Genomic DNA, 24201 nt, shown 5'->3' with positions numbered 1-24201 from the left:
GTTAACGTTAACAATGATCACTGAGCCAACAAAACGTACCAGACTCTCTCAACTTTCTGGGAAAACAGTTAAACAGCAGCTCTGTACAGCTGAAAATACAGACTGCTAATGCTGCTCATCATACAGCAGAACACTGACTGGCAACTGCAGATTACTACAGTTTTACTGCTATTTATTAAACTAAGCAGATCACCCAGATATTGCACAACATTAATGAGGGAGTAGGGGCCAGTCACAGTCCGAGTGTGTGGGTGGTATAATGTCCTCTTTATTTGTGTGCTTGTCACTCACTGCCTCAAAAGCTGTCTTCCCTGCTTCCAGCTCAGCTGGCTGTTGGGTGGTTCTGGAAGAGCCTCATTCTCATTCCCGTCATCTGGAGGGTAGAAGAGGGGCAAAGTTTATCAGCATCACTCACAAAAGCACACAAGCTAAAGGTACAGTTTGAAATATTTGAGTCCAGTGTGAACAGACAGTTCGTGTTGGGTTTGGACCTCATTTCCCAAATATTTGTCAGGCTCTCGTTCAAATTAAACATTCAGGTTTCTGACATTGTCAGAACAAAAGAGGCATGGTATTTAATGCAGCTTTAGTTTTTTCCCCCCTTCTTTAACCTTCGTTCCTTCCTACTTTTATTGCCCTAAGCTATTTTTATTTCACAAGCTAGAGTTATTGGCAGCGAGGTCCAGCAAGGGCCACCAGGGTCCACACGGCTAGCATAAAAACAACACAACATTATGTTTATCCAGACTAACTTTTGGGGTGTCACTGGAATGCACTAATTGATAACTAATACTTTTAATTTAAACTTAATTTTGTACACCTGATGATTACACAACATTTTATTTTAGTAGTTAAAAGTAGTTTATAGCAAGAGAAAGGACTGGAACAGAAATGAATTGAAACAGAATGGAATATAAATCAATTTGAATAGAACAGAATAAGACAGAATAGACCTTCTTCTCGCTCCTAAAGATGCTCTGAGTGATTTATGGACAGAACTAAACAGACAACATATTAAATAGTGACATAACAGACATACACATAAATAAAAATGCAAATAATCTTTATTAAAATGCTTGAATGTTTATAAATGATCGTCCAACAGAAACCTGAACCTGCGTCAGAGAAATTCTATAGTCAGAGGATTCTATTTATAGCCTACAGGAATTATTTATGCTAATAAAGTAACTGCTTTTCAACCCAAAACAGTAATGTTTTATATAGAAATGAATGAATTTGCTTAAAAAAAAAACGTGTTATGAACACTAATTTCTGCTAGTGACCCTGGTATTTTCACCATGCGTGGTACTGTACGGCATTTTGATGTCACTTCAAGTTTAAATACACACATTTCAGCTTTTAACAGTCATGCAAGTAACATGTTCCTTACTTTGTAAGTTGCTTTATTACAGGTACTCTTTCTTTAAAGGCTTAATCTTGAAGGCTGTCTTTTATTAGTGGAGTGTTAGCCTGTTAGCCAGTTAGCTTTCTGCTGACCTGCTCAGCCTACTACAGAGGACTGAATATATCAAGCTACAGAGAACAAACAAAGCATAAACCAGTTAAAAAGAGAGTCTGTTATCGGTGACCTGCTATGTTCGACTGGTAATTAATCATCTGGTTGGATTTTATAGGCACACATTTCGATAACAACAGGCTTTTTAAAAGTCACTGTGAAGCCACATTGTCTTCTAAAGCTCTGCGCTTTCTTGAGAGGTTTGTAAGATTCATGTTCTTGCTATGCTTTCGTCTTCACTCAGCTGTAGTGACAGACACAAACAGCACGCTTTCACAGAATGTCAGACATTTAATGGGCAATAAAATGATAACCAGATAACTTAACGAGTAAGAATATTTTTTTCTTTTGTTTCACTAAATACAGATGTGTCTTCCTTCTCAATCACATATTTCAGCAATATTCTCAGAATACAGTGGTCACATGAAAAATAAAGATAAAATAAAGATAATTAGTATTTTGTTTTTGACTATCTGGTTATTTTTGCTACAAGGATATTTAACAGGAACTTTTATTATGAACGTGGAGTTTTATTCAGTCTTCCCTTGGTGGTGGTCAGACTGGTACAGAATTTTGTCAGAATAACTCAGAATTCTGAGAGGCTATAGTCGGGTTCAGAGAGAATTCTGTTGGGTTACATTTGGTTAACTGGATGTTGAACTTCATGAAGTGCATCAGGTCAGTTTGGGCTGAACTTGGGCAGAATGTTGTTGAGCTACATTCAGGTTCTGATCAAAATTTCAAGCAGGATAAGAGCTCTAGCATATCGTAACAATGGCAACATTTAAATTTTCTACAGCAGAAGCCAGACCCTCTTTTAAGCAAGCATTCCTTTTAACCCCACACAGAAATGCGGTTATGAAACTGAAGGGAAAAAAAGCATTTTTACTGTGACCACGATTTGCTGGCGCTGCTCTCTACATCCATAACATTTAGTATCAGGTATTGACCCTGAAGGCTTGTGTGGTGTGGGGAAGGCCTACCTGAGTCATAGCTTGGTGCTTTCATATCTCCCTGCTGGAGTTCAGTCCCATACTTCAGCTTGTGGTATTTTGCCCTGAAGGAAAGAAAAAAACCTGCTTTAGTGGTTCTGTTGCCATGGTTACAGCTGAACGCCTACTTTGTGTTCTGGAGTCGCGTTGAATCTACGGCTGATTGAATCTATAAATTGCTCACAAAGTGAGACGTCCGTGGTACCTCAGAACAGCAAGGAATTAAGAGAGTAACTCAGTTGAAAAGAAAGCCATATTCATCAGATAAGTAATCCCACCCCATGACAGTTAATGGCACGAAACAATGCTTGAACAGCTCTGAATGCAGCAAAGGGTCTTATACGTTATTAAAATGCGTCATTAAATCGTGACAGCTGATCGTCAATGGGATGACTAACACTGAGCATCGTCTCCAGCGCAGTTCCGCAGAATGCAATCACGACACAACGACACAATGACTTGTAAAATGTAATCCCCCCTAATCACCCGCTTTAAACAACAATAAAAAGATACAGAAGTGCTCTAGTAACATCACTGGCTTTCATCTCCATCCAGCAGACTGAGCTATATATACACACACATCTCCATATTGTCCTGTTACAGGATGACCTTGACTTGCATTCACTACAAGCTGCTGCTGAAAGCAGATGTGAGCACCTGGAGGCAGGACTGCAGCATCAGCACTGGCAGCAGCTCCACACCACAAACTCAGGCCTACGTCAACACAGTCCAGCGCAAAGGCCATACAGAGTTAAACTGTACAGCAAACACGTAAGCATGATTCTTCAATTTTACTGTCTTCTGGGAAGATTTTTAACTAGGTTTTTTGTCTTTAGAAAAATATTTATTGTATTTCAAGGTTTATTGTGCCTATAAATGTATGTTTCACTCTTTCACTGTATTTTAGTTTCCCACCCACACATTTTCAATTCTTCTACATAGAAACTACTGCATAATAAAGCAGTAAACTTCTGCCTTGTATTTTTCATCAAACTCTTAAAGGCCTCATATCTTACATTTTTCTGGTATTTTATTTTTACTGGAGGGCCACTTATAACAGTCATGTAGTTTTATATACACCAAAAACAGTCATGATTCATTTCACTGAGCTATATTTACACATTGGTGTTGCAACAAACAACAACACTCAGCACATCATGCAGAACTGGTGACGATGCAGCACGGCAGCATGCAGATGTATGTGAATAAGTGTGCATGAACTTCAAATGTGAGCATTCAGTGTCTGTGTCCCTGCCCCCCACCCGAAAAAATAAAGAAAGGAAAAAAAATTGTAAAAATCAACATTTGGTTTATTCCACCACCGTAGTCGTTGGCTAAAGTTGGGAAACTTTCCGTCCGCTTTGCTGCCGCCCATCTGCTGCCAACATATAGACGGAGTTCTACAATTAAATTAAACAGGCTGTTTTTTGTTACTGTGCCTTTAAGACTGATATATGTAAATATGCTCTGCTCTGATTGCACCACATTTGAAAATCTGTCTGGAATAAAACACTATTATTTAAAAAACAGCAAGGAAAAGTTGTTTTCTTCTATGGAGCCCTGCTGGTGACATCCCATATAAATTAAAATAACGCGTGGCCACGTCTTAGTAAGGTGTGGGGATGAAATTATTAAACCATGACCACGACTAAATATGGCGTGGGAATGAGATAATTAAGTCTTAACTACAGCTTAATAAGGCATGATCTCATTCCCACACCTTACTAAGTCGTGGCCATGCACTAGCATCCTGTTGCCATGCGTTAATACGGCGTGGCTGGGCTCTATTTTTATTTATATGAGATGTCAAGAGCAGGGCTCCGTAGTTTTCCATGATATGAGCCATTTTAAAAATGTATGTCAAATTTATACGGTTTATATAACGTATTGTGCAAAAGTCCTAGCACCTCAGCAGATTATTTAAATACATATATTCTTCGCAATAAGTGCACTAACACTTATCATCATTAGAAATCATTCAAATAAATACAAATGCAGTAAAAAGTAAAAAGAATTTGTTTTTTAACAAAACAGTGCTAGGAACACAGGTTTGGCTCCAGATTTTTCATCAGTGCCCCCAGCCAACTGAAACTGCATCAGTATCTTTATAAGGGTCCCAATAAAGACTTCAGGGGGCATTGTAACCATGGGTTTGTGGGCTACCATGGTAGAAGAGACACTTCTGTGGTCAAAAATTTAAGTGTATACCTCATGAAAATATGCTATAAGTGTTATTTTAGTTTGGAAATAGTCAGCTTAATTTGATTTACATACCTTTTAACATACTTTGCATGGTAGCTATCCAGTTGCTTTAGCAAGTCCAAGACTTGTCAAAGTCCAGCTTTTTGGTTGTGATAATAAAGACAACTTGTTACCTGATCAAAGTAGTTAAGAGAGTGTAATTGAATTCTGAATTTTCCCACTAAGACATGTGAACACTGCCTAACATGAAGTTGCCCCCAGTTAGAGAATCCCAAAAAACACAGTACAAATATACTGTACTGTACTACAGCACTACACCATTCCATGAGGGCTTAAACTGAACAGATGAAAATCTAGTGGTAGCAAAGGGGCTTTAGAAGCATATAAACATTTTAGAGGAAGGAGAAAGTAAGCAATTTAGAGAGGCACAAGTGCAGGCCTGAGGCCACAGAGCTATAGAGACTACTTCTAAATAGACTATTTCCATTTCCACTGCAGGCTCTGTTGCAGTAAATGGGTTTCTGTGGTCAAGGCTTTTCCCTGTTTGAATGACCGGTTATAATTTTGGCCTGACCTGACAAAGGATGACTCGTCCTCTGCTGAAATGGAATGAGAACGAGACAGAGAGAGAAAGAGCGAGGGAAGCAGAGAGAGAGTAAGAGCAAGAGAGAAAAGCGAGCTGGAGTGTTACACCTACACGGCTGAGAAAGAAAAAAAAAAACCCCCAAAAAACACAACAATCTTAAACATACCACACTTTTGGCAATAAACATACTTTAACCTATTGAAAGTGGACAGGGACAACCACCACTCCCCATCTACAACCTACTGCTTTGCTACATATACAATTATCTAAAAGCTAACTGCAGTACACTTCAGTCATTTTTTACAGTCCACACGATTTAAAGGGCCCATATCCTACATTTTCCTTTACCAAAACTGGTCATAGCCAACCTCTGTTCATCCCTCAGAATTAAACAGGCTGGTTTTTGTTACTGTGCCTTTAAGATTTATACAGGTAAATGACCTATGTTCTGATCAGCTTCCCTGTAAGGTGCCTCATTAAAAATGCAGTCTGAATCGGCGGAGTTAATCTTCTGTAGGCTGAATATATGTAGGCGGATATATGCAAACGTGTTCGTTTTTGTTGACATCACAGAACATCAAACTATTTTGCAAAACTATGGAAAATTTGTTTCTCCTTGATACTGGCCCTTCAAATCATTGTGTGTGTCTAAGACAAGATGTGTGGTCATGGGTGCTGCTGGGATCAGACCTTTCCTGCTTCAGAGCGTACTCCAGCATCTTGATCCTCCTCACCAGATCCTTCTTCAGGTTCTCCTGGCCTTTCCTCTCACCCTGCAGGAAGGCAATCTGAGCCTGGAAAACACAAACAGACATGCACACAAACACAGTTATCATGTGCATCAGACCTGGGGGTATTAAACAAATAAGTATTTTTGAGTAAGTTGGATAATTTTACATCAAAAGAGAGTCCAACTGGAATGCCCCCTAACTCTCTTCTTAAGACGTTCTCGTTCAGCTTAGTTATCTGGCTAACTGAAAAATTAAAGTGAATGTTTGAAAAGAATCAATTATTCAAAATTTCTACAAAATGCAACCAATGAGATGTACACAAATTCATTCTGTATGGCGAAAAGTCTCGTTGTAGAGAACTCAGATTTTCTTTATGGTCATGATAGAATCTAGGGGTGTATTGATATGCAGGTTAATTATTTTTTGATATGGTGGTCACCATTTCAATTCAACATTGCCCATGACATTCCTAAAAAAGTGATTATTACAAACCACAAAAAACAAGGTTAATCAGCCAAGCTGACTGAAATAGTGAGGTTTTCAGACAAGTACAATAAGGATAGGCAAAAAAAAAAAACTTTAAGAGTGGCAAGAAACTTTTAAGCTTAATAGGAAGCCAACTTTAGCGTCAGCAGCTACTTCTCACCACAGGATTTAAGTGGCAGCTAAGTGTCCATTCTGAACCGGCGAAACAAACAACACAATGTTGGGTTGTACAGTCCATCTATATTGAGTCGCAGAGCCCACCTATGTTGGGTCATGGAGTCAACCTATGTTGGGTTGTAGAGTCCACCCCATTCGGTCGTAGATTCCACAGTTTGCTGAGTGACTGAGCCATGCTAAAAAATCCCCTCTCACACTCATTTCAGCCCAAAGGTCAGAGCCAGACTTTATATACACGACATCAGATAAACGTGTTTATCTTTTACTGAGATGTCATCTTATAGTTCACATTTTTTGGTTATTTTTATATTGATATTGCACATTTGTTTTTATTCTTGACTTCTGCCAGTCATCCCTTAACAAGTGATTGTCTTTTGGAAACAACAGTGGAATTAAAAAAAGTCTTGGAAATTCCAAAAAAAAAAAAATATAAATAAAAATAAATGCTGAAGTTATGTTGGCATTTCTTTTCTAATTCTGTATTGTATCGAAATGCAAAAAAAGGACAATGCGTATTATATCATGAAATTTGCTTAATTTTGCACAGATCTGGGAATTCTCATCTGTACTTATCTGCCAAAGCTGATGCATCACCCTTACTAAAAACTGGAAATAGAAATTGGAACTAAACCCTGATTGCCATTACGAAGAAATTTAGCATTTATTTGTAGAGAGTTATAGATAAGATAGATACAGGGAGTAAAATTAAAAAATGCTGACATTTTAGTGCAATAGCTCAGGGTTACTTAAATGTTTTGCTTTTTAGAATCCAATAAATACATCATCATATATTGGTCAAATCTGAACATGTCCAATGTCGATAATTTCTTTGAAGCAGTTATCATCCGATACCGATTCGATTCCAATGTCATCGCGCATCCCTACTTTATTTGCTGTCCAAAGTGACAAGTGAACCTACATGTGCCATCTGAGATTTTATACGCAATGGTGAAGTGATGATACAGGCTAAGGCCACAAACTTCTCAAAATTACTGTAAAACAATGTTTCAGGCATCAGACAACGTATTCATAACATTTCAAGTATTAAACTTCTGTGAACAAGCTTTTACGGACATTAAACTCTTTGGACGTCCAGGTCCTAACACCACCACTGTGAACAATTCTGACACTGTAAGTTTCTCTACAATAGAGCATTTCACACCAAACCACTCTGAATGACTTTGTTAGCATCTTGATGATAGAACTGTGCAGAAATTTTGAAAACATGGTGGAATTCCCCTTTAATGATCTGCTATTCGCAAGGTAGAACATTCTCAGCGCTGGTCTAGTTCCACTGTACAGCAGCAGCAGAACTAGTTCCTGTAGAGATGCATGTGAACAGGACCCCAGGTGAAGACGATGAAGCTCCACCTTTGCAAACACGGAGGGTTTTACAAGACAAATACTGCTGAAGGTTAAAGCAGCCAGCCTAAGGTACATTCTACAGTGTTTCTGAATACTCCGTTCTCAGATGGTTAACTGATGGAGCCAAATACCAATTTTAATGTTTTCCATCCAGCTGCTCATTGTTGTATTGTGTCTTAGTGTTGGCTTCTGCGCCGCGTCCACAACGTCTTGGACAAACGGCCCATCTGTGGCTTAATGCCTGCCTCAGTGACAGCCTGAATTATAGCCTCAGGTCCAACAGTGATGGCACTGAGCGAGATTAATCAGATTTAGCACACCCATACATCCACACACAAACATGCAAACACTCTCTCACACACACATTTCAAAGTAAAAAGGAGGACAAGGTAGCCCTGTCCTGAAACGAGAACACAAAGAATCCTCATTAATGAACGTAATTTATGTCAAACCAGCCAGTCAGAGACCACCTATCCAGTTATCCAAAACAATTAGTGCAGGTGTGCTCACGTTTAATATGTACAAATTAGGCCTACAATGTAATTTCTCTGCTATTTCCTTGCTACTGTAGAGTGTGAAAATGACAGAGATCATAAGAGAGATCAAAATGATACCACTGCAGTCTGCTATACATGTATATGTACATGTATATGTAAGGCAGTAGTGAGCCTGCACATGCATATGGACACACAAACATATGTGGGCCAATGACATGATGTGCACTTTTTGTGCCAAAGTCCAATATTTTCCCATAAAATAATTTAATAATTACATGACATATTACACTATTCTACAATATCACCTTTATGTGAACACTATGGAAGCCTGTTGCCGCCACTATAAATCCAGCACCCAAATGTTATTTCGTGAAGTCATTACTTTGAGATAGTAAGCCATTATTTTTGAAATACTTAGTCACTATATATATATATATATATATATATATATATATATATATATTATATATATTTATTAAATTTTTTTAAACAAGCGTTGCGAGACAGCACGAATAGTGATAGGGTGCCAACACCGCTCACTGTGAGGATTAAATACTTGTGCTAATGCTACCTCAAATAAGCTAACTCATCTGTCAAGACATCACACTTTATATATAAACACAAGATTAGACTGTAAATAAACAGAATGCTCAGTTTATATAATATTGAGATGTAGCCTTGTTGTTTGCACTTTTTTGTTTTTGTTGATTTTTTACAATTTTTAGATATTGCACTTTTGCTTATATTCTTTATTTATGTCTTCTAACAAAATTACTAAAACAAGCTGCCTTTTAGAGACAACAATGAAAATTACAAAAGTCTTAAAAATGACAAAAAAACTTACTGTATCTTGAAATGTGCCTCTCATTAAGCTCCTAGTGTCCAAGTTGATTAATAATCTATATATCCATGCACATACATATACACTCAACAGCCAGTGTACACCTGCACAGTCATGCAATTATCCACTCATCAATCACATGGCAGCACCACAACACATAAAATCTTGCTGACACGGGCCAAGAGCTTTGGTTAATGTTCACATCAAATATAAGGGTGGGAAACAAATGTAATCTAAATGATCTTACATGGGGTGGTTTGAGCATTTCAGAATCTGCTGATCATCTGGCATTTTCACTCTTGAAAAATAACAGAGTAGTGATCTGTAGTTCTGTGAGAGAGATCAGCGGAGAATGGCTAGACTTGTTCAAACTAACAGCAAGGCCACAGTAACTTGAATAACCAATCTATACAACAGCACTGATAAAAAAAAAGCATCTTTGATTAACTAAGCACTCCTGTTCACTAAGGACAAGAATCTGAGGCTACAGTGGGCACAGAAACTGGAAGACATGGGGGCCCAACCCACAAATACAACGGCCAGTGAGCACATATCCACTTAATTCTTCATTAGTAAATAAAATATCAAAAATAAATAAAAATAGGAATATCACATAATAAAGTGTGCAGCTCAACCTTACCACCCTATCAATGTCAATCTGAACATGCGTCCCTCTGCCTTCAGCCCAAATGGAGCTGCAAAGACCACATGTAATCAACAGTCACCCAGAGCATCAGTGACCCCAGCGTAACTGGGCATGACTCATATTCTAAACAGGACCCTAAAGCCCCCGAATGATATGAATCATCAGCTCGGCATAAAGAGCAGCAATCTATCAGCGCCTTGGCTCGAACGCTTCTGCAATTAGAAGAGCCATATTAGATTGAGCTGGGAACATTACAAGGTCTCTCATTCTCTGTTGTATCTCTGTTGATTTCTTTCCACATCTTGTTCTCTGGCGAGGTTCGGAGGTGCTTTTATTAACCACTGCAATACTCATTTTGCAGAAAGTATAAGCAGCTCATTAACCAATAATAATGTTTTTAACTGTGTGCTGTGAGCATCCCGACCAATCACAGTGCCACATTAGTGTTTCTGTAGGTGTACAATCCAGCAAAAGTCATATTTTGGTCAAAATAATGGAGGCCAATGTGTCACATTATTAAGTCAACAATATGTTTTTTATATGTTGGAAGACATTACAAACACAACTCTAGTTTTTTTTCAATAGCCCAACAGCACAAGCCTGTAGACTTATTTAATTTCAGCTACAACAAGAGAGTAACGCAAGGCATGAAAGCTGCTTTTTTGATATCAGATAATACAGAGTAATTACCAGAGCAGGTACTTAAGAGGATGAAATCAAGCTAAACTGTAAGCACCGAATAAAAGGAGGGGGAGAAAGTGGATAATGTATTTTTAATCACAGACAACTCCATTATAAGCCGGTTACACTGTAAAAGCTGATAAAGCTCCATTGAATGGAGGAATAAATTGGCTGGGGAGCTACAACAAGCACATGAACAATTCTGTCATTTATTCACGCTACACCACAGGGCGTTTCAGAGAGACTTCTTTCCGAGCCATTGAAGACTGGAAGAGGTGTTAAATGGTTGGAGACAAGGTGGTATAGCAACAATTTTGGGGACGCATCTATGTGGAATTTCTGGTCAACTGATCTTTACCACCTTGCTGTGGCACATATCAAGACCAACAACAACAACAGTTTTGAAATAATGCAAATGCCCCTTCAGGAGTAACTGTTCATGCATTAGCTCAAATGGCCACTAAGTTTTTAGTTGTGATTATCAACTGTGCTTCCAAAATTGGACCAATAAAATTTTCTTACACTTATTTATGAATATCAGAAGACATTAGACTTTTTTGGCTGCAGAACTGCAAGGATTTCATTCTGCAATCTCCTGACTATAAGGCAAAACTTTACTGTATGTTCACAGTAACAGACAAATAGTCAACTATGTCCCTTGTGGGGATGTTCTGTTGCCTCTCTTGTTGTAACGTGTGGCGTTTACAGTGTCCAGCTTCTGACAAGCAAACGTGAAAAAGAATATCTACTACATACGAATCGCCGTTTTGTTTAGAAAATAAACCCTTGTACAAGTTTACAAGTTCAGAGAGAAGAGACTGGGGGCAACTGATTTAAAATTCATTCAGGAGCAAAAAAGTTTGTTTATATTGCAGGTCTGGCTAACAAAAAGTACTGGAAATGGGAGCGTTTTCTCTGTTCATTAAGCCCACACAGTGTAAGCTTCGGATTAAAAAGGCAAACAAAAATCGGCCAAATCCGAGCATAAAGAAATTACAATCAGCTAGGGGCGTGGGGAAAAAAATCGATTCTTAGATGCATCGCGATGCGGACGTGAACAATTCTGAATCGATTCACAAATGTCAAAAATCGATTTTCTAAATATTTAATTTATAACATAATGTTGACGGAACGCAAAAGGCGGAACTTGGAAGTGTGGAAGTGCAGCGCCCGGACAGTCTGTGGCGGCACATAACAAAAACACAAGTGGAAGAGCGAGAAATCCGACCGGCTCCCTCTGCATTAAAGCCAGGTCAGATCAGGAGTCACAACACAAATGATAAGTAGAGCCATTTTGTCCTTTCAACAAAAATCAAACCACCTTGGGAGCCACAACATTTAATGTCCAGTATGTGTCAGTATGTGAAAATGTCCTAGTATAGGCTAAACAATATAAACGAAAACGCAGATTTACTTCGCTCTGCTTTAAGCTTTAGCTATTGCCGCTTTCCTCCCATCTCCGCCAGAAAACTTTACCTCAGAAGTAGATAAGAAGTAGTAAAATGTCTCTCAACAACTGTTTTACGAGGCTGAGGTCGCTTCTTATTCTCCAGCTTCTTGTTCGAATTTACCTGTTCCACCTTAAATTCTAACTGAGGCGACGAATGTAAATGTGGCACCATTTAAGGTGGAACGGGAGAATTCGAAAGAGAAGTGACTTCAGCTTTGCAACTTTTTAGTGTGTGACTGTCTCTCGTTGCAGATTTAACATACCAGGAAACCAACTGCGCTGCTTATAAATGCGAATAACGCATCGCTGCTATGTGACCTGCAGTCTGCACGCCGGTTCTCAGTCGTTGTGAAACAGGGCTTTTGCGCTATGTTTCACACGTCCCGTCTCAAAGATACTTTACTGACACAGCAATCCCCCCCGTCTCTACAACGAGACCAAAACCAAAGTTATAAAATCACTAAAGAAAACGGGTAGAATAGCTGTAACGTGCTGCATGGTCATCCACTGCCACTGGATCTTATTTCACTGTAACTGCGCATTTTATCGCAGATGAATAGCAGCAGCTTTTCGTGCTCCAAACAAGAGCACTGAATGAGAGCCTTCTAGTTCACTTGCCTCATCACTTCCATTTGTTTTATTAAAAAAGATATTGGAAGTAAATTCATTATGGATCATTACAAATACTTTGCTTTAAAAGTACCAAGTCACTTTAAATAAGAGTAACACAGAGTTACTTAGTCACTTTAAACTGTATATTGTCTCTATATTCTGTATATATTCTGTGTATATTTTGTGTATATTTAATATATTTCAGTTGGTTTTTCTTGTATTTTTATTTTTACTTATTTACTTTCTGTAGAGTGATTAGCTGAGCCTCACCACAAGCATTTCAATGCATAAATGTCCTGACATGTTGTGCAAATGACAAATAAACTTGAAACTTGAACTCGAAACTTGAGCTCACACAGTGAGAGAATATAAATGCTATATAGAAAAAAAAGATGCATCGAGATGCATAGATAATCGTTTTATAATCGCATCGCAGCCCTCTGAATCATAATCGAATCGAATCGTGAGGTGCCTAGAGATTCCCACCCCTACAATCAGCCATAAAAATTCATGATAAGTGCCTCCCATTTTTTGAGCCAATGATTTAGACTGTTGTTTTACCATGTCATTAATTTGCATAAAGTTGAGAAAATCTAAACTCTATTTGTCACTCATCGCCCTCCCACAATGTCACTAAATCACTACAAAATCACACACTCCCAAAGGAAATGACTGGACACCTGCTAATAGGGGTGGGAATCTTCAGGCACCTCACGATTCGATTACGATTCAGAGGGCTGCGATGCAATTATAAAACGATTATCGATGCATCTCGATGCATCTTTTTTCTCTATACAGGATTTCTATCTTCCTACTGTCTGAGGACTTGGTAGTTTTAAAGCAAAGTATTTGTAATGATCCATAATGTAAATGCATTATGGATCATTACAAATACTTTGCTTTAAATGTCTAAAATATCTTTTATTAATAAATCAAATGGAAGTGATGTGGCAAGTGAACTAGAAGGCTCTCATTCAGAGAGACGCTGCTGCCACTCATCTGCAATAAAATGTGCTGTTGCCCTGAAATAAGATCCAGTGGTAATGGGTGTCCACGCAGCACGTTACAGCCGTCCTTCCCGTTTTCTTTAGTGATCTTATAACTTCGGTTTTGGTCTCGTTGTAGAGACGGGGGGCGGGTATTTTCAAGACTGGACGCTGAATCTCGGCTCCAAAGTGTGCAGCATAGCACGAAAGCCCTGGTTCTGAACGACCGAGAACAGTGAGCAGACAGCAGGTCACACAGCACCAAGGTCTGTCCTCGCCAGTAGCGAACGAAAAAAAATCTGCAACGAGAGTTTAAAAAAAGCTGCGAAAATGAACTCGCTTCTCTTTCGAATTTTCCTGTTCCACCTTAAATGGTGCAGCAGTTACATTCGGCGCCTAAGGCAGAATTTAAAGTGAAAATTAGAACGAGAAGCCGGCAAATGAGAAGCGACTTCAGCCTCGTAAAACAGCCGGATGCTGAGACATTTTACAAGAAACTCTTCTAGTTTTGAAGAAAAGTTTTCTGGCGGAGATGGGAGGAAAGCGGCTAAAGCTAAAGCTTAAAGTAGAGCAAAGTAAATCTGCGCTCTCGTTTATATTTTTAGCCTATACCACGACATTAACACATACTGGACATTAAATGTTGTGGCTCCAAAGGTGGTTTGACTTTGTTAAAAGGCAAAATGTCTCTTCTTAACATTTGTGTTGTGACTCCTGATCTAACCTGGCTTTAACGCAGAGGCTGTCGGTCGGATTTCTCGCTCATCCAGTTGTGTTTTTGTTATGTGCCGCCACAGACTGTCCGGGCGCTGCACTTCCGCACTTCCAGTTCCGCCTTTTGCGTTCCGTCAACATTACGGTATAAATTAAATATTTAGAAAATCGATTTTTGACACTTGTGAATCGATTCAGAACCGTTCACGTCCGCATCGCGATGCATCTAAGACTCGAGTTTTTCCCGCACCCCTACCTGCTAATGTGCGCGCACAGTCAGTAAGTTGTGCCACTAGGGAGCTCAATGTTGGTTACCCCTTGTTTAACTATAAAAGAGCAATTTAAGTTGAAATAGTAACTCTAAACACAGAACAGTATTTCGGTTAGAATAACAAAAGTACAATACAGAAAAAGGTATCCATACCGGCAACAAAACTCATATCAGTCGGTAATTTCAACTTGCCTAGGTGCTAATAAGTAACTCAATGCTAGAGCTCCTTCTGTTTCATTTGCAGGGTTGCCAAGGCAACCGCTGATAGCTCTTGTTAGTGACGGTAAGTAGCATATGAGCAAAATGACAAGACACTGACCTTTCCTCTGTTCTCCAACTACGTTAGATTAAGCCTGACATCTAGCTGGCTGTTGAAGTTAACTCAAAGACTAGTATATTAAACCTATTAACCATTATAGTCATACTATGTGTTCATAAGTGAAAACTACAGCTTTTCTGAACAAACTGAGTTTCAAGGGTAAATTAACAGACACAGCAAGGTCTAGCAATCAGGAGGCGTTTGAAAGGGAACCTCCAGTATGGAGGCAGTGTGGCCTATATGGAGGTGAAACTGGGTAACCCAATTGATGAATATTCACTCATTTCAAGGCCTCTGAGATCTATAAAAAGAAGTGGGTGTGTTGAGCAAAGCTATCTAAAAAGCACAGCAAGTGTATAATGCTCACATCCTTCATAGTCAAGGACATTCAACATCTACCTGGATCAGCATTACAGAGAAATACAACAATTATTTGTACAGGGTTGCGAATGCAGTGAAATACATGAAATAAAGACATCTGAGCGCACTGTCACCTAAACAATTTCTGGAGTACATAAATAAGTCAAATATCGATTTGAGGTTCAGGTCTAATGTCGATATTAGTTTTTCAGCAAATATCTGCCGACATTGATATTAACGCACATCCCTAATTTGAAAACTCCAACATTACCTCATGATGAATAGGCCAACAGAAATAATCCAAAATTACTCGAAATAAAATCTCTATAAGTTCTGGAGGATCTGATAGAAATGTGTAATTGTGTAGAATATGCGGAAGAAAATTTGTAACACTGGTTGTGCTTCTCCATGTCGGAGATACAAGGTATTGTGAAACCATGACTAAAAATGAAATAATTCCATCATGACATAATCTCAAAATCAGGTAGGGAGCTTGAGGGACTACGGCCTGATCCCATTTCACTCTCGTCCCTACCACTTAGCCCTTATCCCTCTCATGCTCAGGAGTAGGGTGTCCTGATTTATGTTGAGACAGAGGGGTAGGGTGAAGTGTTAGGGCTACACGCCCCTCCAAATGGAGGTTTTTCAGAGGCACACTCCAAACAGAGTTTTATGAGAATAAAAGAAAAAACGGCAAGATGGCTGCGCAAGCAAGCAAAAAAAACCTCACAAATATAAGTAATTTCTCAGGTTAAAAAAAAAAAAACGAAAACCATTGTATTATCTTAACTAAATTCCTGAACAAAAAGCTGGTTGGTGATAATAAATAATTGTCACATCCCCTCCCTTGAAGGCATATGATTCCCTAATTGTAACTGAAGCCGAGCAGTGATGTTGCTGAACTTTACCCTCCTCTGCCATCAATGCAGACTGGCAGGGTTGCCTACAGAGCAGTGCTAGTAGCGTGTTAATAAATTAATGTTCTTTTTTATTTGAGGTTTGTCCCGTTTCGTAGGGGAAGATTTCAACCACGACAAGTGTAAAAATAAAACTGCTGGGCTGAGGGTCACAGAGGATGCTACTGTATGCTAGCCTGGCTGTTCTGGCCTGACAGGGTAGTTGGCCTGAGTGAACTGCGGCACTGGTGCCTCTGTGTGCAGAAAGTGCCACAGGGCTACCATCTCTCACCTCTGATTCTATACTGTAGAAAAGTGGGTCTCCTTTTGATGAACAGCACAGAACAACAAATTCACTTTACAGCACTGAGCTCCTGTTAAAGTTTACATGCACACATGCTAGGAAGGGGTATTTTAACCATTTTTTAAAAAATTCTACATTTTTAAACGCATAGTATTTGAATGTCTGAACAAGAAAATTATTTGTACTATTAAGAATAAACACAGTTAACATTCATTACGTGCAGGCATGATTTTACGTGACAGTCAAAAAAAATTCCAACAAAAAAGTTTGCAGCCTGTATACACCAATGAGCCAATTCATTAAGCACACCTCCTTGTATCTACAATCTTTTTCCATTTTATCAGCTCCACTTACCATATGGGTGCACTTTGTAGTTCTACAATTACAGACTGTAGTCCATCTGTTTCTCTGCATACTTTGTTAGCCCCCTTTCACCCTGTTTTTCAATAGTCAAAACTCCCACAACACAGCTTTTACCAAAAAATAAAACATACAAATATCAGGACTTATAGACTAGTTAGGCTAGCTAGCATTAGCATTGATATCAGTACTCTGCCTAGGCCGATATTCCAAGATCAGAGAATCAGTATCAGAAGGGAAAAGTGGTATCTGTGCATCTCTACCAGTCAGTGTAAAAGATAAATAACCTAAATAAGAAACAGTGTAGCATCTGTGATTCCAAACAGCCAACAGAAATGTGCTTAAATATGCTATGTAGGCATTTCGTTTGACGTCAGGTGCAACACCGGTTACTTGCATCACAACATTCTCTGTGGTTCTATGGCACACGCTCAAAACTTTCTGATTTACCCCAAACAACATGGTGCATTTGGACAAATACTGAGTTAAGTTTGGATAGCTGTACTGTGGACGTGCATTTCGACTAATTATGATATTTGAGTATCCGTAATGTTAATGAGTTAATAAGCAGATATCTGGTTAACCACATCAAGGAATAAATAACACCCTGCCTCAGATGAGCTACTGAGCTGCTAGAGCTAACTTGAACAAAGCTGGGTCTTGGCGAGGACTTATCTTCTACACTTCTTCAAATGTGCCAGCATTAGTTTATTTGTGTTTTTTTTTAACCTTGCCTAGTTGTTGATAAAGTTGCACTATCTCTGCCTTCTCGATCATGTCCTTAACACCACGTCTACAGCACTGCATTAATGATTGTTGTGGTGTCAAATCCTATTTAAAATTCAAGTGCGGAAAAACCACTCTTGTACAAGGAAAACTACTCTCACACACAAAAATGATTCTGGAAGCCAAAAAAAAAAAAAACTACTTGTGCAAAGAAAACCACGAAAATTGAAAATCTAGACCGTTTAATTAAAAATAAAGTTGTGTTATCTACATTTAGCCAACAACAAAAAAAAAGAAAAAAGAAAAATCAATCCTAAAGTTAAATACCGAACTCTTACTTAATGAAGAAATTTCCGGATAGTCGAATATTCACTACTAGCCTATATATTTCCTTTTGCACATAATGAAACATAAATGCTCAAAAAGTTATATAAAAATTCAAATACTGGCACCTCGAATCGTTAACCAAGTACTTGAGCACCTGGGCACATTTCTTAAGTTTTTACCCGATTTTCTCCCCAATTTAGTCGTCTCCAATTCCACCCGCTAGTTAGGACTCCCCCAATCACACAATACTATCAACGCTAGGAGGGCGAGGCTAACACAGGCTTCCTCCGAGACCTGTGAAACCAACCACTGCTTCTTTTCGAGCTGCCGCTAACGCAACGTCACTGGACAGCTGAACGCACTTGGAGGAAAGCGCCAACTGCCAGATCTGTTACGTCAGCTAACAGATGCCTGCGCTGACTAGGATCGCACTGAGTGATGGGGGGAGAAAGGCAGCCATCCCACCCACCCAGAGAGAGCGAGGCCAACTGTGTTCTCTCGGACTCCCGGCTACGGATGGCTGTAGCATCACCAGGGATCGAACTTGCGATCTCCTGATGACAGGGACAACACTTAGACGGTTGCGCCACTCGGGAGCCTGGGCACATTTCTAGTCTGTATTACAGCCCAACCAAGACCTTGGATGGCCAACAATATCATCCAATATTGACAACATGGCTTTATTGTTACCTGCAAAAACAGCTTTGCCAAGATGTAAACTCAACAATCTCCCAATGACCGGGTGAAACCTTGAAAGGTTAGGCCGCTGGGGAAGCTATTGGTTAACTACATGGCAAGAATACAGACTGAATGGATGAATTTGAACACAAAACCTTGCAAAATCTATCCTAAACAAACCTTTACCATGAGAACATAACACAAAAACTTTTTTTTTTTTTTTATCAGAGACGTAACAAAAAATGAGACAAATAAAGTTAATTAATAGACACTAAAACACTACTGAAGTCCAACAGTACCTGCTGTTTATTTGAGTTTAAGAAGGATGATACTTGAGACATTAAAGTAAAACACTAAGTAGCTACTACAGAATATTATTTAACATTTAAAATGATATCTGCTGATGTTATCTGTTATTGCATCTTTTAGCCTGTTAAATCGGTACTGGACACAAATTTTCACATCGGACAGGCCTTAATCGATCAAACCTGGTTGTCTTTATTTCCACAGTCCATGAGTGCAAAGTGTTCTCTGCAGAACCAGGAGGAAAAGCCCTCAAATCTGGGCCATAATGATGACTCAGAGAGTGGGCTCAGGGAGTGCTGAAAGTGTGACAGAAAAGCAGACACAGAGTCATCCCTCATATGTGCACACCAGAAGTGCAAATAAAGCAGTGAACACACTCAAATTCCCCCGAGTTCCCTCTGAGAAAATTACACACTAAATCACATCACATTTGCATCTCCTTCAGTGCGCCAGAGACGAGTTGAAATGACCTCAATAATACTGATGCTCAACAGTCTCAGATGCTCTCGCTCTTTCCCTCTATCTCTCCTGCGTCCGGAATCATCGTTTACTCTTTTATTTAGAAAAGAGAGGCCTACTGAGGATCCCACAGGAAGTTGCTGGAGGAGAATCTATTGTAATAACAGGGACGAGTGTGTATTTTCACAATAAATGTCTTTAAATAGACACTTGATCACATATTTACCCTCTAAAGTCAAGGGAAGGAAAAGCGGAGTGCAGATTAGAGGATACAGTCATTCTGCATGGGCTGAGAATGCGAAAGAGAGAGATACAGAATAAGTACATGAGAAAGAAAAGAGAAAGAAAAACACAAGGCAGAAAGAAGGGATGTATTCAGAAATAGCACAGTGACGTAGCCCAAACCCACACTATTCCCCTCGAGAGTGTCTCTGACAGTCCTTTCTTGAAGAGGTGAACGGCTTAAAGCACACACATACCGTCCTCTATGGGCACAGAGAAAAAGCCCTGCTGAGGAGGAGGCAAACAGCGAGGAAGAACCATTCAGCGAGGAAGAACCATTCAGCATAATAACCCACTGAACGAACTAGTGCTGCTGACAGAAAAACATCAGTGAACTACAGTTGAGCAGTATGCACTAGTTTCACTAAACACCAAACCATCTATCTAACAATTTGTACATGTTAAACAGTGCTGCTAACTAAAACAGAGAGGAGCTTGCTAGCATTAGCTTAGCTAGCCAGATAAATGCTCTGCTCACCACAGAACATGTTTGATTCTGGCTAACTAAAGCACTGACACGTTCTGTTGACAAATCTGAAGAAATGTGAATAAAATGAACGGACAGAAAGGCATAATTTAACCTGTTCCATGGTGTTTGGATTTGTAGCCTAATCAGCTAACAACATTAGCTTAGCGAGCAGGCTACAGACTAAAACAGCGCCACATACCACAGTACAGGTATGTAATTTTATCTAAGTGGTCTGCTGACAAATTTAGATGATGATTAAAATCTGAAATAAAGAAACCTGAGGAAAAAGAAGGGACAGAAAGGATTAAAAATGAAACCTGTTCGTGGTGTTTGGATCTGTAGCCTGATCAGCTAACTTAACGTTAGCTTAGCGAGCAGGCTTCAGACCCAAACAGTGCCAGACATTTTAACTAAATGGTCTGCTGACAAGTTTCGATGGTAAAAGCTAATGCCTGAGGGAGCGAAACCGCCGAGTAACTGGTGTTGGAGCGACAGGAAGCCAAAAGCAAACTTGTGCTGTGGTGTTTGTGGGCGAAGCGTTTTGGCTAAGCTAACATTAGCTTAGTTAGCAGGCCAAATGTGCCACACACCACACAACAAGCTTGGTTCCAGCTAACTGATGCTAAAACGTTCAGAGGATATCTGAGAGGGTTTTCCAGTTTAAACACTACGAAAACCCTCTTCTGATGAAGTATCTTGAAGATTTTACTGCAAAAAGGGGGATTTTTTGGGGGCTGGTTGTTTTTCCCATTTGCTGGAGAATGCAGGGAGAAGGCAGGTAGCTAATGCTACTAGGAAGCTGAATATCTTTTTGCATTACAGTGGAGAGAATGGATTACTCAAAAGACAGAAATAAGTTGTGAGATGAGGTGGACAACATGCTAAAAGCTAAAGTTAGCAAGATAGCTACCTGGCTGCGTCAGTTTGGATTCTTTTCTCTGGCTGAAAAGGTAAAATTGGGATGCCCGATCCTGGTCCTGGAGATCTACCACCCTGTAGAGTTTAGCTTCACCCCTAATCTAACACACCTGATTCAGTTAATGAAGACCTTCAGGAGCATCTGAATATTAGAGGCAAGTGTGTTGGATCTGAAATCTCCTGGACCAGGTCTGAGCACCCCTGGGACATCTCTCTGGAGTCTATTGTGTGCTGAATAAAGAGATCATCACTATTTCTTTAATAACTGAGGTAAGAGTTACACTAATGCTAGCTTGGTTGTATTTATTAACACCATTATTAGCATAGTTCTACTAAACCTAGAGAAGAGCCTACAACAGGAACAATTCAAAAACCAAAACAAGTTCCTCCTGACTACAGGCCATCTCTAGAGGCCTGGAAATATATAGGTATGTTTTTACATAGAGGGAGCTCATGCAACAAGAACTAGCTCCAAGAGACTACAGGACCCATCTAACCAGCAACACTGCAGTGAATAAAACCTGAAGAAATAAAAAGAAGCTGCGTAGGCAAATGAGAAGCGCTCAACCCAAGGTTTATGTCAGCACCCAAACTCACTTCATCTACTGTGAGTGAAAAAGTCTGCACTTGATGAAATTCACAGTCCATTTGCCTGTCCCGTTTTAGCAAGTTAGCTTTTAATCGTAATGTGCCATTCAGTTGAAACCATTTCCAGGGAAAGAACGCAGTCATTTGTTCCAGGGGGTGCTTTTAAGACTGTAGAAACACTGCACAGAGGGGTGCAAATGTTGTTTATAAGGTTACACGTGTTTATTAGCTGGTTATGAGTATGTGTTTGTTCATCAAGGTCAAGTCTACATGCCCTGAAGAACATTTCAGAAACGTCAGACTGACTGAGAAACGGTATGTCTGGTATGTAAGGCTTGTGCATAGGTGTTTAGAGAGCTGCTGCGGTGAGGTATGGACACAGTGCTCCACTGTGTATTTGACCGGATGGAAAGGGAAACAAGCCCGTTCCAAGGGCAACGGCACACACTGGGTGCATTGACCACCTCAGTGACCGTTTGGTTCTGGCTGAGTAAATTGGAGGGTAGAGGAGAGTTAGCGGTTACTGTGGTTAGCACACTCGAGATGCAGGTTGGGCTCTGTTTTAGACAGCTTTATTTCATAAAACTGATTTGAAGGCATATTCAGAGAATAAATTATTGTTTTTCATCTTAATCATGATTTGAAAAAGTACGATTTTCAAAACGCAAGAGCCGCAATTTTAATTACGGCCTGCATTATATACACTTGGTTCAAGAGGTAAAATTCAAACTAATGACAACAAATATTTGAACTGCTTGTAGAGGAGTTTCACCAATCAGAAGCAACCTCTCACCAACGTCATATACAGTGCAACTATTAAGTGGCAGCCTGGCACAGAGCAGTTACAATTAAATGATTAAAGTTGATAGCTCAATTTAAAGCTGCACTTCGTAACTTGGTGAGTTGGCGACCTCTCTGGTGGAAATATGTAACTGCATGAAAAACCATTTTGTAACGTGACTCGGCTGTAGCTCCTTTCCCAAGCGAAAATTATGGTGGGTCACACCATAGAGGACGACTGGGTTTGCCGTTCAATCGTCTCCATATTCAGTGACGTCTCTCTCCTTCCTTTCATTAACTTTTAGCACTGTGAGCAAGGAAGTGAAAGGAAGGAGAGAGATATTATAGATTTATAGATTTTATATATAGATATATATATATATAGATTTTAGTAGATTGTTTTTTCCTCTTGAATTCTTTCAACTTCAACAAACAAATCTCACATAGTGTAGCTTTCAAGAAATGCATCAATTAAATGCATATTTGTTGATAAATCAGCTTAGTGATTAATTTGCAATTTGAATAAAAAACATGGTCTTAGCTTAGCATGCTTCTCCACAAGAGGGAGCTATGGTACTCACGTCACTTGATTTACAGCGCTCAAAAACAGTAAATCTGAACACTCAGGCTTATCAGGTACGGAGCCAGATGAATCTAACATGACTTCTGCTTACCTAGATAGCAGCGATGATGTGGAAGTTCAAAATGTTTTCAAATCTTCGTTCAGCCATGTATGTAAGTTCATGTTCATGTTCAATCGCGAGTGAAATAACTTCAGTAAGTAAGCATATGTATTGATGAATTATGGGTAGCTCCATCCTAGCCCTACAACATTTCTTCCAAGACTGTGAGTTTCTGTTATTTATTTGTGATTAAGATGTTTCTCAGTTTTTATTAAACTCGAAGAGTATAACAATAAAATAAAAACTACAAATATCCCAGCCAATATAATCAGTTATTGGGAGTTTTAGCCCAAAATTGGCTACAGAATGTTTATACTGATCCAGGCCTAATTGTAACATTTTTGTAAAAAAAAAAAAAAAAGTAAATAAATGTAAATAAAAGAAAGCAGTGAAAGCAGTGTTTTGCCATGAGACTCACAATTTTTCCTCAGGCTGTGCAAAGAAATCTCATACCAGCATGCTAGCAGAATGAGTCTTTGTTTGCTTTCAAAACAGAATGTAGCCTTGCTCGGCTCTACACATTCTGTGTAACTGTAAATATCTGTGTGAGTTTGTGCGTATGCTCTCAACAGTGTAGTGTATAATTTTGATGGTACAGCCAGTGCTAGCTATGAAGTAAACACAGCTAGCCAATTTTAACTTTAATAGTTGCATACGAGAAATGAGAACAAACAATTAAATCATTATTTATAATTATTTATATGATAGTTAACTGTCAGCTAAAATTTAATCATTGTGACGGCCCTACTGACCCGACAAACTGATGCTGTGGTCACATTTTTGCACTGAAAAATACATTGTTTCAGGGCTCCCGAGTGGCGCAACCGTCTAAGCGTTGGCCCTATCATCAGGAGATCGCGAGTTCGATCCCTGGTGATGCTACAGCCGTCCGTAGCCGGGAGTCCGAGAGAGCACAATTGGCCTCGGTCTCTCTGGGTGGGTAGGATGGCCCCTCCTTCTCCCCCCATCACTCAGCGCGATGCTAGTCAGCGC

The 24201-nt window shown here is 39.4% G+C and overlaps 1 protein-coding gene across 2 annotated transcripts in view; it reads right to left on the bottom strand.

Annotated features, from left to right (window-relative positions):
• The window catches only part of strn (striatin, calmodulin binding protein), a 70902-nt gene that overhangs the window by 26340 nt on the left and 20361 nt on the right, over positions 1–24201 (bottom strand). For both annotated transcript variants that reach the window (XM_036585915.1, XM_036585916.1), the window contains exons 2-4: positions 5987–6090; positions 2500–2573; positions 292–373 (exon numbers count right to left, since the gene is read on the bottom strand). In XM_036585915.1, the coding sequence (XP_036441808.1) occupies positions 292–373; positions 2500–2573; positions 5987–6090 (260 nt within the window). The remainder of the gene's footprint in view (positions 1–291; positions 374–2499; positions 2574–5986; positions 6091–24201) is intronic.

Source organism: Colossoma macropomum, unplaced genomic scaffold (assembly GCF_904425465.1).
Source record: "Colossoma macropomum unplaced genomic scaffold, Colossoma_macropomum, whole genome shotgun sequence".
Taxonomy (NCBI): Eukaryota; Metazoa; Chordata; class Actinopteri; order Characiformes; family Serrasalmidae; genus Colossoma; species Colossoma macropomum.
Note: the sequence above shows the minus strand (reverse complement) of the source record. Positions and strands in the feature narration are given on the sequence as shown.